The following is a 17,035-nucleotide window of genomic DNA, read 5'->3' on the forward strand; positions in this document are numbered from 1 at the left end:
CCTTGAAAAATGTCTCAAAAATACAAGATGACAGTTATATTCCGCTCTGAAACTATCAGACAATATTTTCTATCATTTATAACATCGCAAATTCGCAACACTAACCCAAATTGTGAAAAAATCACCCCGGGCAGATTTTTGGCTATTTCTTCAATTACGATCCTGCCCAAAAGTGTCTCCTTTTGACATGAAGCTACATGACACGTCACATATATTGTGTAGGATATATAGGGCTATTGAACTTGGACCCTGATTCTAGAATAAGATGACTTTTCAGATTTAGCAAACTATAAATTTTGTGTTTTATTTTGTCAAGACGGATAATTTGAGATAATTTTCATTGCGATTGAAGCATTTTGAAAATTTTACTCATATACAATTTTGTTTTTACCCTTTGACCTACAGTAAGCCAAAAAATTAAGGTACCAGTTGTGTTCAGCCCTTTATATCCTATATAAAGAAAAATGTGTTAAAATTAAAACAAGCAGCCAATACCTGTACTCGTTAGCTCTGATTTAAGACCTCATTTGTTGAAATTGATTGAAAATTAAAGAAACGGTTGTCTACACCCAATATAAAGAAACTAAAGAAATTAAAAGTTGCACTTTTGTGTTCAAGTCAATGAAAGCACGACGCTAATTTTAACGTGTTAATCAATGGAAGCACGGCGACAATGCGTTCACGAACAAGAGAACCAGCGCGCTGGTTCTCTTGTTCGTGAACGCATTGTGTGCATATCAATAGGGCACGCAATGGAGCAAACTGCAACTTTTACATTGGCATCTTCCTTGGGTTTTTGGATCGTCATATCTTTATTTCTTGAACAATTTCAACAAATGAGGTCTTACATTCGAGCTAAAAGATCCAGCTATTGGCTGCTGGTTCCAATTATGACATATCTGTCTTTGTTTAGGATATACAAGGGGTGAACATAACTGGTACCTTAATTTTTGGCTTACTGTATTTTGATCTATATCGCATGTAATAATTGAGCATTCTAGAGACATATGACCAACAACTTTAATATTAAAGGGAAGCAACATAATTCAGCAAAATTGTTGAATATGAAAAACCATGACATTAATTATCTCCAAAAAAAATAAAAATATAATGACTGGTCAAGTGTAAGAGCTGGTACTCAGTACGGTGATAATTGATGCTAATTAATCAACAATATGCGCATGCGTAGTTGGGTTGATCGATACAACATGCTGAACAAAATGTATGATAACTGCAAAATATATCACGAAAATTATGTTCGAAATATTACAAAAGGCAATATAAATATAAATTGAATCATTTATATGAGTTTTAATAGATGATCTCAGCCCGAAATGAACAGATTATTTAAAATTTTTTTTTAAATATTATAAATTTCGTATTCAAACGATATCTATTCTCCATACTACTTGTTTTGGTATAAATATCGAGCTTTTTCAGTAGTGAGTTAGCCGGGGGTTGTACCACTAGTCATAAGGATTAAGAAAATCCAAAAAGGTCAAATGTCACGTTTTTGTGTGTATGGGGGTCAAAAACATCAAAATGCTCCGATTTTAACAAAAGAAGTGTCAAAATCCTCGCTTTGATACAACAATTCAAATAAAGATAGGATTGTACAATCTAGGATATTTCGTTACCTAGGTAACAGATCAAAATAGGTCAAGAACCATTGAGGCCTATTTTGACCTTGACCTTTTTTGACGTGTTTTCTCCACATTGGATTTGACCTTTGAATAACAAAAAGACGTTAGCAAAAATGCACAGAAATCTGTAACGAACCGAAGTATTTGCAGAGTTTTTATTATTTCATATTTTTATTTCATATGTTTATTTACTAATTTGTCATAAACGCTATTGGTTCTTAATTTTTTTTATTATGAACAACTATACGCTGGTTACATTTACTAAGAAATGAAATAAAAATTGAATAAAGGCCGTGGGCATTGTGGTTTACAATATCTAATGAAATTTTACCATTCTCGGTTGTTGCAGTGCAACAACCATGCTGCATGCAAAACTGCTACACGTTTTTAAAATTTGGAATAAATAGCACCATAAATTGTGAATATTTCTCCAAAGTGTACAAGGCTCTTTTTTATGTCAATCATATCTAGGCATTAACACACTATGGACCACAATAGCCTCATCCCATTGGCATAGTTCAACAACCTCAATTAAACAACCATAGTGTAAAATTTGACCTCAAGTTGCAGAGTATGAGTTTTTGTACCTAAATTTTCAGAAGTCATTCAATGAATGTACAAATGTATTGGGGTTAAAGAACTGTGCCCCTGATAGATGAGTATGTTGCGCATCCTAGTGACAGCTGAAATCTAGGAGATAGAGTTGACGAAACTTCGGCCAGACACACGAGACCTGGTGAAGTGGGTCGCCAGGACAGGCAAGTATAGCCAGCAATTGGGCTTATTACACTGATCGGAACCGATGTAGTCTCTTATTGTTGGTTATCTGCCCGCCTTTTACCAGATGAGAGGAATTTTAATTGCAGTTTACAAATTGCAAAATCCTTAAAGAGGTACTCAACAGTTTATCTTTTTGCTTGTTATTTTTCTTAATGTCCTTATTCTCTTTCATTAAAACTGAAGATTTAACTATATATTTTCGAAATTTTACTGCTTTATGATTTTATTGTGTTTTGTTGTTTGTTTGTTAAGGATAAAACAATAGTCGTAATAAAATCTACGGGCATTTAACATTATCTGGCCAGTCACACCCGCAGAAGTCGATGTTGAAATATAATCCAGGTGTGCAAGTATTATGATACTTATTTCCGCTCCAGCATTCATACCACATGTTGCAGCTTTTAGGGTCTTCATAGCATCCATTTGGTCTACCAGTACAGGAGAAATCACCTGAGGGCTGAGTGGTGACAGGTGGCGGTTGAGTTGGTTGGGTAGCTGCTGTTGTCTGAGGGGGTGTTGGTGGTGAGCCTCCTGTTGGTGGCGGGCTTCCGTTGTCTGTAGAGAGAAGAAAGATCTTTGTTTATTTATTATAAGTTTATATTATGTTATTATAAGTTTTTATACTTATCCCATGTGAACAGAAAATCCTTGCCCTTTTCAATCTATATAACCGTTCCATCATGGACTGGCAAACAGTTTGTGACAATAAAAGCGGCCTCTTAAATTGTGTGTTAAAGACTGCTTGACCTTCTTTTTGGCCTGTAAAATATTGCTTTCCGCAAACATTGTGACTTGATATCCCTTGCTCACCTGCCAACTAGTACTTGTCCCCCTTGACCTGCTATTAATTGCTTGCCCACAAACAGATTGTAACAAAAAAGGTTATTACAATTTAGAAAATAGTATTGGGCAAACATATCACTTATCGATTGTATTGGTGTGGACTTTATCGTCAAGGTAATTTCTTAACCTACTACAAAAGAGTTGTTTAAATAAATCGGTGAACAACAAGAGAAAATATGGTCAATAAATGGTGTGAAGACACGAAAGTGACCCAAGCTGTTTTACGACTACTTTACACTTAAGTATAGTCGTAAAACAGCTTGGGTCACTTTCGTGTCTTTTTGTAGCAAAAGTGACTGAATTGAGTTGAATCATAAACCATCTGGTCAGTGCTCCTAAGATGGGTAACTTTAAACACTGGGGTATTGGAAGTGGTATTTTATTTTATAAATTTGAAAGAAATATCATTTAAATGATTACTTATGTCAATTATGTGAATTCTTTGACGCGACGATATGAGGGTTTATTTTACGCTGTACAAACTTGATTTGTGCGATTAACATGGCAAAAATAGCTAAAAAAGGGAGATTATTTAAATAGGTCATAGCATTTGAACCTGAAGTAGGAAAGAAGCCGTTTATCTGTAAGCCAACATTACCAATTCCAATGCATATAACATTTACTCCATGACCCCTTTTATTTATTTGTTTTTCTGAAAATCAAAAATGCAATAATTGCATAATCTTGAAAGACAATTTTACGTGCCACATTTGTTCAAAAGGGGCCCAATTTATTTTCTGGACGATTTGGTTACTTGTAATTGGGCATAGCGTGTCAGCCCGAACTAGCAACACATCCGCTGACACATTTGCACCGTTCAATTGTGCTAATTTCCTAAATAAGATCTAGTGGACCCATTCTTTAGACAAATAAGAAGGAGTTAGAAACTGCACATACGATACCGGTGGGAAAACAAAATACTTAGTGAGAAAACAGATGAGCTAAATGTCCAAGGTACTCTCTTTGTCAAAGATTGATCACCATTTTACAAAAAGGGAACTGATGTGGACGATACCGTAATATTTTACAATCCTTAATTGATAAGTAGCGCGAAAAGGAAGGGTGATTCATCTGGTGCCGATCGAACAAAAGGAATCACAAAACATGGCGACCACCATGTTACACAAAAGTGAACTGATGTATAATTGAAGACCGAATTAAAAAGACTAGTTTGCGTATGACGTCCTGTCAACTAGACCAGAAATGCCGTACTGCGCAGGTCAGCAACCAATCACGTCGCGCCTTTGCCCTGACGTCAGACGCAAAGCAGTATTTTTAATTCAGTTTTCAGTTATAGACGATACCATGATATGTTACAATCTGAGACAGAATTAAATAGACCCTGATTAGTAGCGCGTAAAAGGAAGGTTGATTCATCTGGTGCCGATCGGGAAAAAAGGAATCACAAAACATGGCGAAAAAGTCCCCCTTAAAACGTCCACTCCCTCTGGCGTAAATATTGAACGGTTCCTTGTGTCTCGCATTATTTTCTTGTTGAGTTCTTATTTTAAAGATCGCTGCCCGGAGAGCTACGCACGATATGTTAAAGATTCCAGTTAAACGCCCTCATTCCTTAGCAGCCTATATGTTTGCAAACATCAAGTGGCTATGTATGGCGTAATTAAGCAAGACTGATTACGCCAAGTATTATCAAAATCATGTGTATCTGTTTTAATTATTTTTTCACACAGCCAGAATCCTTAAAGAAACCCCAACGTAGTCCCTACGTTGTATGCAATACGTACCACATGGGACGTTTGCCGGATCATCGCAATACCCATTCGGATTGTAATATAACCCTTCGGGACATGTAATATGGTTTGTCTGTCCTTCCCAACAGTTGTAATATTTGGTGCAATCCCACGGATCGGGGTACAGACCGTTCGGCATGTTATCACATTTGAAGGCATTCGGGTCTGGGGTGGTTCGAGGCGGATAGGTTGGTGGTACATATTGCTCTAGTAAATACGAAAAAATAAGTTAATAATACCTTAACCATGGTAATAATAAAGAATACATGTGAATATATTCTTTAAGACTCGTAAATATTGTCATAATGAAACATGGATGTTCTTGGTATGGTGATTCTTTATTGGAAACTTGAATCTATGATATTCTTGCATTTTCCCGCATTTTCCTTTGTGACTCGTTACCACGAAAGGTACTTTATGTCGGCTGCTACATGTGACTCTTTCCCCCCATTGTTGGAATAAAAATTGCACACACTCATGACAATCTGAAGTGGCGGTCATTTCAAATCATCCCCAAGTCAACGAGATCAAAGAATGTCCTCTCATTGTTAGTGGGTGGCTAATGCACACCTACAAAAATACAATACAATGCTTTTACCAGTTCAAACTGGGATTATCCACAGTAAAAAAAGACTGGAGCTGTATGACAAACATTTCTATAGACCATAGGTACAAGCCTATTATCCTCTTCAACAATATGATTAATGATTGGTTTAGAATATGCTTGGCACTAGAAAATGATACATATGTAGCACCCGACTTTTACAAAAAGTGTTGTTGTTTCAGCCCTCTTTACAACATAACTCAAGAACCACAGGATCTACAAAAATATATCTGTGATATTTGAATTCTTCGAAACGCTCGCTATGAAATGATCAATGCATTTTTGCCCAAACTCACTACCATTCGCAAGATGCTGTGAACAACTAAATCGCAACAGTTTAAAATAGTTGCTAACCTTAACTACCTATAATTGGGGATATTGATCGACAGCGTCCTTGAAGCAATCACATCGTTCATTTCCTGCGTAATGATATCTTTAAAACATACTTATTTATATATGAAAATAATAATGTTCACATAATATTATATGCGATATCATTGAATGGAAAATGTTGTTTGTTCCAGCCCCAGGGTGACATTGAACCATATTGGGTGTTCATAAAGAGATAATCACAATTTTTATTACGTAGCCCCAAGTTAAATTGGTTTTCATATGAATTTATTGCAACATTTTCATTGCGATTTTTTTTTATCGTTTGGAATTATATGCAACATTTATTGTCAAAAAACTGAAGCCCCAGTTCCTTTAAAGCAAAAAAAATGAGGTACATGCAGGAAGTTACACAAGTTGATTTCCAAAATTGCATTTCCCCCGTTCGTTATATATGTATTGGACCCTCATTGAGTAAGCCTGGGGTGAAATGCGTCAACATTGTGGGTGCTTCGATAAAAATATTGGAAAATGGTATTGAAACTTTTAATGAAACTACAATACTAAACAAATCCTTATGAAATTGACTAGCTTTAAACGTTTTTGGTTTTGGTAACATTAAATGTCGGGTTATATAAAGGTCATGAAACGTTTTTAAAACGTTTTGTATGAAAACACATTAGAACAATATTTTAAAATGTTGTCAAAATGTTGCTATAAAATGGTTTTTGCAAATATTTTTGCCAAATACTTTGTCAACACTTGAATAACATTATGTTCGAATATTTTTCAGTAAGTTTTTAAATAAAACGTTTTATACCATTTATATAACCCGTTTTCTAGCAACCTTTTCTAACCATTTGCGAATAATATCTAAAACGTTTTTGTGTTTGCTGGGAGGTTGCATTACACAACATTACGAGGGGATATCAGAAAGTTTTAAATCACCCAGAAGTGAAGGCGCTATATCAATGGAATTTTGTCAGCGTAATCACTGGTCTTTATGTAAATTATGGTGTAAAATTTGTCAAGTATATTTACCCGGTTACCACGCATAACCTGCAAGATGGGAAAAATTGAGGCACGCTTTTGAAGGGTTACACTGTTACAGTGCCCAGAAAATGAAATGCAAGCTATATATGGTGGTGATTTTCAAATGGCACTTGTAGGGTTTTGGAAAAAGAATTTCCAAACTGGGCACATGTCCCTCACAGATAAGCCACCGTGGCTCAGCCACGAAGTGCACGATGTGGCCACAGTGAAAAATAGTCTCATCGATTACCGAGGCAGGTATTAACATTAAGCGCCACTGTAAAAAAAAGTAAACATACTTATTAGACCATTTTTGCACCATATTACACAAACATTTATTGACATAACTCCTTCACTTCTTGGTGATTTCTAAAACGTTTTGATACCCCCTCCGCTCGTAGTATAGTATTCGCCGTAGAAGTAGTGATGTAACAGGATAAATGACCAAAACGGTAGGTGAAAACAATTTTTGAATGCATTGCCCCAGTGGCGTAACGACGGGGGGCGGGACAAGATGCCCCGGGCGCTACCACTAGGGGCGCCAAATCGGTTTGACTGAAAAAAATAATGGACCTACCATTTGCCAATAAATAACAATAAATAAAACCCCGACATTAACAAATGATTCAACTTCAAACTCTCTTCTAAACTGTACAGAAAACATAACAAATTGATTTGTTATTTTATGTTATTTCTGTGCGGTGCGCTTGGGCTGTTAACCTTTTTTTTGCTTGTCAGTTTTTCGACACACAAATTTGGTAGGGGCCAACCTTTTGGCAAAAATATGGCGAGAAAAAAAATGTCGGGGGTTTTGAGTTCTTGCCCCGGGCTCTACCAACCCTAGGTACGCCACTGTATCGCCCCATGCCATAGGTAGGCTGCACTCATCACCTGTCATGTCTGTGTATGTGTGCAATCATAAAGATTGAACACAATGCCGCTCTTTTCATAAACACTAATCGTACAGGTGCGAGTGAAACGTACATGGACTCTGAATAATGTGAAATTTCAATAGAATTACGATCCATTCTTTGATAATCAATGCAGAGTTACAGCGTACGTCTAGTGCAGGGCAATACATTCAACAATTATTTTCACCTATCGCTATGGTGAATAATCCTGTTACATCACTAATTCTACAGCGAATTCAGTTTCACGTTATCACTTATTAACAATAGAGAGCTTGCGTTTTCCAAACGTACGCATCATGCGCCCTATCATCTATTAAAAATCCCGTCACATGAGAGTGATTTTGAATAGATGCACGGGCGTATGATACGTACGTTTGGAAATCGCAAGCTCTCTATTATGTTGATTGGCTCATGCTATTTAGGGCTTTTTGGGTCACATCAAGGGTGATTTTTGAAAAGGCAGTTGGTCTTATTCTGCGTGTTTACACTGAGCACTCTGTATTTTTACCCGGTATTACCTGGTTACCACAATCCGATTCAGCACGTTTCTACTGATGCTTAAAATAGGGGTTGAGGTGTGTACCTGAAGTATTGAAAATATTTTCCTGACCCCAAGCTGCTTTTGAGGTCACAATGTGATACATAAAATATACATAAAATAAGTTCAACACCCAGCAACCGTTAACTGGTGCGTTTCCACTGGCAGAACTCTAAACTAAACCGCATTACCCGCCAACCGTTCCCCAGTAGAAACACGCAGATTGATTACAATGGTTATGGTAAGATTGTTGGTGTTGTCGGGGATTTTGGTGGGAAAATGATGAACAAATATACCTGTGAATGTTGCTTTAATATGGCCCAATATTAATTCGAATTAATCAAATTGTAACCCATCAAACACAAAATGTTCTTCAAACGTTTTAAACACGTCATATTTTGGGGTTTGGATTTGGTAAAAATATTTTACCAACATTAAATGCCGGGTTTTAATGTCATGAAAACGTTTTTAAACATTTTATATGAAAACACACTAAAGCAAGATTTTCTAACCTTTTGCGAAAAATGTCGGGAAAAGTTTTTATGTTTGCTGGTTAAACTTCATGCCCTATAAATCACGAATGTCTCATGAGGATATAAATCTGCTGACGATTATAAAGGAGTGAGCTTCTAGAGTGTATTGCATCGTGGCGTCCAAATAAAAAGCCTATTTTTAGAGTAATAAGACGTGTATTTTACATTCTACTTGACATGCTTTATAATCCTATCAAGCTTGTAAATTGAGAGTCTTAAGTGACTTGAAAAAAAAAACCGAACAGGACTTGAGTCATGATTTTTTTTTTTCTCTTAATTTAGTTTGCCGAGCTTCATAGTGTCTTGTTTATTTCCAATCCTCACATATTTTTTAGTGAATTTTGGTCTTAAATTGATCTTTTAAATGCGTATTTGTGCTGGAATGCGAGCGAATACGCCCTATCATCTATTCAAAATCCCGTTACATGAGAGTGATATTGAATAGATGCATGGGCGTATGATACTGTAACGGGATTTCCCCTCTATAAATAGCGTGTTTTTCCATTATTTTGCAAGCCAAATAATCACGTGTTTTGCGGCTACATCAAGGTATTGTTTGTACCACACTTAAGTTGTTTTTGTAAGTTTTCCATTGTATTCAGCGCGTACTGGTAACGTTGTAAGCTGTTGTACAGGAAGCGGCATCGCCTTTGTGAAGATTTAGCAATCGCGGACGCTGATTGGATGAAAGTCAGCTGATCCAAACTTTGGCGTGGATCTTGAGGTGCGCGATTTGAGAAACTTGTCAGACGAGATTAGACCAGGGGACTGATGCAGGACGACCAAGACCGATCCGTTATAAAGAAAGTTGAAACAAGACCGATCCGTGATGTGAGACTGACGACGACGTGGGCAGACCGTGTTACGTGATGGATAGGCGAGTAGAAAGCGACGAGAGAAGGCAATTTCGACAAATGGACAGATAATATTACTTAGGAGTAAGACGAGAGTTTGGAAGAGATAGAGATTACCGTGACTATATTTTCGTGTGGAATTGGAAAAGACCGAGCAAAATTGACAGCAGCGAATGGACGATACAAATTTACCAAGTTGACGAGTTGTAATTGTGACGACATTTTACTTCGTAGTATGCTGAGAAATGGGGAAAGATTCGCATTATTTGAGTGGATATTATCGCCTGGATTGGAGTTATATCTTCAATGGAGTTTTGGCAGCTCATGACGCACGCAATGGACAGGATATTTTCAAGCCGTGATTTAGCGTAGACGTCATTTTCTTGCATCGCAATGGACATTTCGCAATTAAAAAGCTGGCCAGCAAAATGTCGGATTTTAATTACTTCAAAAGTGCACTTTCGCGACAACGACAGACAAGCAAGATCGACAGGCGACGACATGGGACATTGTGTGTATATTTTTAATGTGAGTTTATGATTTTGATGATATGCATATTTAAATGTAAACAAACAATTTGTGCTTCTTGAGGGGATGACTGAAACAAAATGTTTGCCAAATTGGGATGTGTTTGTTTTGAGCAATGTTTTGGGCTGTATTTGTTTTGGACATTGTTTTGAGAGTCAAAATATCTGAAATTGGGTCAGAGTTCAAGTTCAGGTCATTGTTTGGCAGGGATTGGGACAAAACCTTGTGGAAAGTAAATTGGGTTAAAATACTATGTTTTTGCAAAACAAGCAGCACATATGATTGGAAATTGTCATGACATTTTGTGTACAGAAAGTCAAACTTTGTGTAAATAAATATTTGAAGCTATTTTATCATGTTGAGCATTTGAGCACGATTGTGAGCATGGTTCAGATATTGTGCACTTTGCGTAAAAGTAGGCCAGGTTAAAATAATGTGTGACTTTAAATAACATGTAGTTGCATAATTTACCAGATTTGTGCATGCTGATTGCGTAATCATATTTTTGGTTTAGGCTAAATGCTCTGTGTATATTAAAGTATGTAGTGCACCATTTGATTCAAGATTTGCATAATCTATCAGTATTATATATTGGATATGTGATAGTGTCATATTTTAGGCCTTCCCTTACCTTAAATGGTTGTGGTGGAGACTCTTGTGCTTCTGGGTCTCTCTTGCTTTAATTAGTTGGAAAGTGCAGTAAAATTGTCAACTTCAGGTCTTCTTGCTTTCACTAGCCGCTAGTTACCTTTAAGCCCAGTAAAGCACCCCTTAATATCCAATTGTATTTCTGTGTGCATTTTGTGAATGAAAGTCCTTGGTTTATGTAAAATGTTCAATTTGTGAAATGTATAGTAAGCTGTTTTTATCAAGATGTGTATTTCTAAACAAAGTATGGCAAGCCATTGTTGACAAAATTAGCACTGAAATTGATGATTGCTGTGTGATAAAAATAGATCATTTTAATGTAATAAGCGACGCAGTTATTGTTGAAACCTTGTATCTGTGTGTGTTGAAATCTGTCAAGTTGATTTGCGGGATTTGTGTACCAACTCAAAAATGTGTGTCGATGAGTAAACAGGTTGTATTTTATTTAAGACACGCAGAAAACAGAAGAAACCCGAAGTAGAGATACTAGTAACACTGACGGGTGGCTACGGCGTATTACTGCTATACCGGAAGTTTCACTGACTTCTATTTAAGGTTATGCAGACTCCTCGTGCACTTTGAAGTCTGTGGTGGCCAGGCGGCGGATGACATGATCGCGCCGGCAACTCGTGAAACCGCCCGGCCGTATGGCATTTTCCAATATAGTCGGTTAGTTTTGTGGGGTTCATTATCGAACCCCAACGGTTTTCTTGTATTTATATTATTTATCAACATAGGCCTATTTGTTTGTGATATTTCAAGCGTTTTAAAATTTCAAAATAATCCCATTCAATTACACGGTTGACGATGAAAATTTACTGAATTTAGGGAATGCATGTCATACACCACCTGGTGGTGGCCATAATGTGTCATTGTATAAAAAGCTTGTTTTTGTGTATGAAAAGTGGAAATCTGCGCAGTGGTGCAGAATGTGTTGATGTGGCTCCCAGCATCAGCCCCCGAAGGTTGTGCGCAACATAGATTTCCATGAGGACATTCGTATTTAAATGTGTGTTCAGTGTGTAGGCGTAATATGGTTTCAAAAATAATGCTTGCAGTGTGCATTCATAATGTCATTTTGTGAAATAATTGTAAATGTAATATTAATGTTGGCAATTGCGCTTTTGTGGTTTATGCATTTAGAAGTTGCAGATTAGGCGAGTTGTGAGAGAGCTTTAGTGAGAGTTTAGGGACGCGAAGGTTTGAGGCGCTCAAATTGCGAGTTAACATTTGTGAACAATGTTAGAGTTGTGTATTGTTCAGGATTGTGTGAGATTAAAATAGTTGGAGAATTGGCGAGTTCATGGTAAAAAGGTGCTCAGGTGATACCAGTAGAAAGAAATAGTGTACAGTTGTAATGGACAAATTGGATTCAGGAGTGAGGTAAAAATCAATTGTAAGGTTTGGCATTTGAAATAGTTTGTGCATGAAATTAATAGTGCAGTGACCTTTTTTTATGTATTTACATGTGTCAGGTGCTTTGATGAATCCTAAAAAAAAGGTACCATGTATTACTTGTCATTGTATAGGATGCTTTGATGAACCATATAAAAAGTATTCTTTGTTTATGTAAATTGTGAAACTTTATGTAAAATGATGTAATGTGCTAAAACACAACATAAGGTATGGCAGGCCATTTGCGTCATAATAAAGTATGGCAGGTCATGTGCATCATAACACAGCAGATAAAACACACTGTTGCTAATTGTTTAATTAAACAGTTGTGCATTGTAAAATCAAATCATTCCTTTCAGCCAGGTATGGTAAGCCATTTGTGACATAAACTGTTATTCATATAGTAGATTAAGATGTATTTTGTAGAGTAAAAACTTTAATAAAACTTGTTAACAAATTAATAATATTCATTGTTGTGTTTTTAAGCCTGACCAGGATTCCTTCGACGGATACCTCGGTGTGTTCTGCCACACCAACTTACCCTGATGGTGGCAATATTTTCGTTCGCATAAATCTGCGTTTTTAGAAACCAGTCTTCGCTACTTTATATTTTCCCCTAAAAGGAGGGGTGGCGCTGCTCCAAAAATTGTGGCAAATCCGCTCGGCCATTCAATAAAAAGGGTCAGCCAGCCCCACCCCCGTTCCTTTTACAATACGCACGTTTGAAAATCGCAAGCTTTCTATCATGTTGTTTTGCTCACGCTATTTAGGGCTTTTTGGGTCACATCAAGGGTGATTTCGGAGCGCTCGATAAATACCACAAATACCACTAGGCAATTTTGGTTATAATGAAGTTCGGTTAATTTTGGTCTTAAATTGATCTTTTAAATGCATATTTATGCTGGAATGCGCGCGAATACGCCCTATCATTATTTATTTATCTATTCAAAATCACTCGCATGTGACGGGATTTTGAATAGATAAATAAATAATGGATACCTAATGGCGCACCCCAATTCGTGAAACAATTACGCGCGGAGCGCGGAAGTAATCCCACAAATCCCACTAAGCAGTTTTGGTTATAATGAAGTTTAGTGAATTTTGGTCTTAAATTGATCTTTTAAATGAGTATCTGTGCGCAAAAGTTTTGACTTTCATCGCTTGGAGAGGCGCAGAATCGATGCTGAATTGGTCAATTTGGCGCCCCCAATGTGGCGTCCAGGGCTCCTTCCCCCAGTTATGTCTCAAAACGCGATATTCAAAATTCCCGGGAGCCGAAATTGTCTGGTACAATAACGTTCCAGTAATACAATTAAGGCTGGCGACAGTTGAGCACAAATAACCATGACGTCAATGCCCTAGACAATTTCGGCCCGACTGTTTTTATTCGTTTTGATGGTCAATATGAGTTTCTTTTAAATAAAACAATGTGATTCGTGCTTGATAATTATTTTTTTCTAACATAAGGTATAATGTCGTGATTGCCGGAGACATTCTTTAAAATCAACAGATCCCTGTCAGATATTACTAATATTATTTCAGCATTGTGGTTACATAAAGAATAGCAAAATTAAAATTTGACGGAAATCATACATTATGGCTTGTTATTACTAGTATTAGGACAGAGATTGCTGTATGGTGTTTTGGTTAGATTCCCGGGGATTTTTTTCTCCTTTCTCTATCTCTCTCTCTCTCTTTCCGTCTCTCTCGCCCTCTCTCTTGAAATTTATACGCAGGGTGGAAATGTCATGAAATTTCAGTATGTCATGAGCAAAATCTTGCCTAGCGACGTGTTGGATTTATCATTGCTGCCACTTGAGAATAACATCGATTAATTATCATTAACATTATTTACATTATGACATTGATGCATTAATCATTTATGAATATTGGATGTGATTTACCAAGATTACCAAAAAAGGAAGTATTGTTTGACAGCACGCTACAAAGTGGAAAGTAAAATGTCGTTGACACTATTAGTTACCTCCTGTTTGTTCACGAAATACGTGGAAATATCTACGGAATACGGCACTAAATCGTATATTTTCCCGTATTTTGTGAGAAAAAACAGGGAGTAATGATTTTACCCTTTAGTGAAGAACATGAATTCTATTCAATTCTATTTTATTTTCCGACGTGTTTGTATTAGGAATTTAGTCAGATATAAAAACTATACCAATTTAACACAAACAGTTATGCAGCCATGCCTCGAGTGAAGTTTGCGCGTGGCTTAGGATATCGCGTGTTATGTGTCGCACATGCTCGCGTGTTAGGATTTCGCAGATAATACGGAAAATATTTCCTGCCGGTGTTGTGCCATAAATATTAGTTAGGACTACATATACGCAGGTAATGCAGATTTTTATCTACAAGACCAATGAGAAAGTAATATTTGTGTGTGAGATTTTAGGCTTGAACTGAAAATGCGTATTAGGCATATACGTGTACCAGCATTGTCTAATGCATGCGAGAGATAAAGGTTTACACTGAGAATTGACTCAAGGTCAGAATCACCGTTTACACGAATGCACAACAATAATACACTGTTTGCTTAAGTTGACAAAATCTAAGCAAACTATGATTGATACATGAACAATAAATGCACATACAATATAATCACACTTTTAAATAATAACTACTTAAAGCGGCAGTTTTCTTCTTGTTGATTATAATGTTGTTCTGTTGCAATGTTCTGGATCTCTGATGTATATCCTTGTTCACCTGTCCTTCAAAAAGCACTGTTCAGCTAAGTCAATTGTACACTTGCATTTGTATAATCTCTTGCGTATAAAATCTTCGCACAGAAATGCTTTTCCCAAATACTCAACTCATTGCACAGATGACACTTTCTTCAGCTAGGATGCTTCTTCCACAAATCACTCTCTTTCTCCAGGAAACAGGCTTCTTTCTGACATATGTGTTGTTTTATAAACCTGACTAGCTAGTTTCCTTGGGGAGGAGAAGCACTTCCATGTGCTCACAATATCTTTCGTTGCTGCATTAAAATAGCACATTATTGGCTGTGCAAACTGGTTCAATTGTACCTCTTTTGAAGTACGACGACCAACACATATTATATAGAGTCTACAAACTTTATTCATATTCTGTAAAGAGCAAACTAAATTGCTTTCACCTTTTATACTCACAAAAAAACCCAACAAGCTATTAATAGATCATTCTGTCACATTCACTTATTTTAGCAATGGGGTTTTTCCAAAATAACATTAGGCAAAGCACGGGACATCCTGTCATAGTGGGGATTTTGCAAGATTTTCAATAACACTGATTGAGTTTGTTTACTGTAACCAAAGGGTAAACTGGTATTTTTGTTAGCCAAATCCAAATAGAAATTACTCACGAATCGGAGCTTTCGCCATCTTGGCTGATGGCTTGATCACAGATGAACTGGTCCACTGCTTTTCCCGCGAGACTTGGTTGCTAAGGACGCATCCTCGTTACCCGGAAGTGATGTTGATTTTAGCAGTGGGTCATATACATGATCTAGAAAGTGTGCACCTTCGTCACGATTGAGTGAGTTTTTGCCTTTCTTCTGATTTGGATGGCCTCCCTGACTCTCCTCGTGAACGCATTAGAGTCTCTGTCGAGTAATTTGGCCCCTCCCAGTCGATGACATGGTTATCTTGCGCTATGTGGTCGGTTATTGCCGATTTGTGCTGCTCTGTGGTGGATAGCTTTCTGTTGGCTCTTGTAAAGTTCTTAGTCGCAATCTTGTCGGCGTCTTTCTGGTGTTCTTTCTTTCTTACCCCAAACGGCCTTCCAGTCTCTCCTATATAGGATTTGTTGCAACCTTTGCATGGAATGTCATACACGACTTCGCTGGTTTGGTCAATGGAGGCCATCCAAATCAGAAGGAGGTGCAAAAACTCACTCAATCGTGACGAAGGTGCACACTTTCTAGATCATGTATATGACCCACTGCTAAAATCAACATCTCTTCCGGGTAACGAGGATGCGTCCTTAGCAACCAAGTCTCGCGGGAAAAGCAGTGGACCAGTTCATCTGTGATCAAGCCATCAGCCAAGATGGCGAAAGCTCAGATTCGTGAGTAATTTCTATGGATTTGGCTAACAAAAATACTAGTTTATGATTTCAACAATCCTACCAAATGAATCTCTTTACTGTAACCAAAGGGGTTTTAACCTAAAACATGTCATAACAGACAAACTCTTGAATAATTATTTCCAAGGGTTTCCTTCTTGTTTCATATCTCTTATGACATAGCTTTAAATTATAAACAAAAATTAAATTATTAAATTAAATTAATGTACTCAGGGCACATAACATCATTTTTTCAAGCAAAAAGAAAACAAAAAGAAAACAAAATACCTAATGCATGATATTGTATTAGTTGAACGAATCTCACAGTTGACAAAGATCTGATGAAATCAAATATGAATGCTGTTTCAGCATCAAATATAACAGAAAGAAAGAAAAACCCCAACCTATTGACCCATTCATGTATTTAAGCAATTTATTGATAAGGTCTGCTGTATTTTAAACAACAAACGTATAATACCTTTTAAAAACAACTAGTGGTTTAAAGGGTTAAACATGCAGTTATTTAAAGCATTAAGCTGAATTTATACTCGATCGCTTTTGCAGAAAAACGATTCTCACGCTTGCC

The 17,035-nt window shown here is 36.9% G+C and overlaps 1 protein-coding gene across 1 annotated transcript in view; it reads right to left on the minus strand.

Annotated features, from left to right (window-relative positions):
- Nucleotides 1–1,905: 1,905 nt before the first annotated feature.
- The window catches only part of LOC140149897 (chitinase-3-like protein 1), a 44,278-nt gene continuing 29,148 nt past the window's right edge, over nt 1,906–17,035 (minus strand). The window contains exon 9 of the mRNA XM_072171915.1: nt 1,906–2,978. Coding sequence (XP_072028016.1) covers nt 2,701–2,978 — 278 coding nt within the window. The 3' untranslated portion in view covers nt 1,906–2,700. The remainder of the gene's footprint in view (nt 2,979–17,035) is intronic.

This window comes from Amphiura filiformis, chromosome 4 (genome assembly GCF_039555335.1).
Source record: "Amphiura filiformis chromosome 4, Afil_fr2py, whole genome shotgun sequence".
NCBI classification, from domain to species: domain Eukaryota; kingdom Metazoa; phylum Echinodermata; class Ophiuroidea; order Amphilepidida; family Amphiuridae; genus Amphiura; species Amphiura filiformis.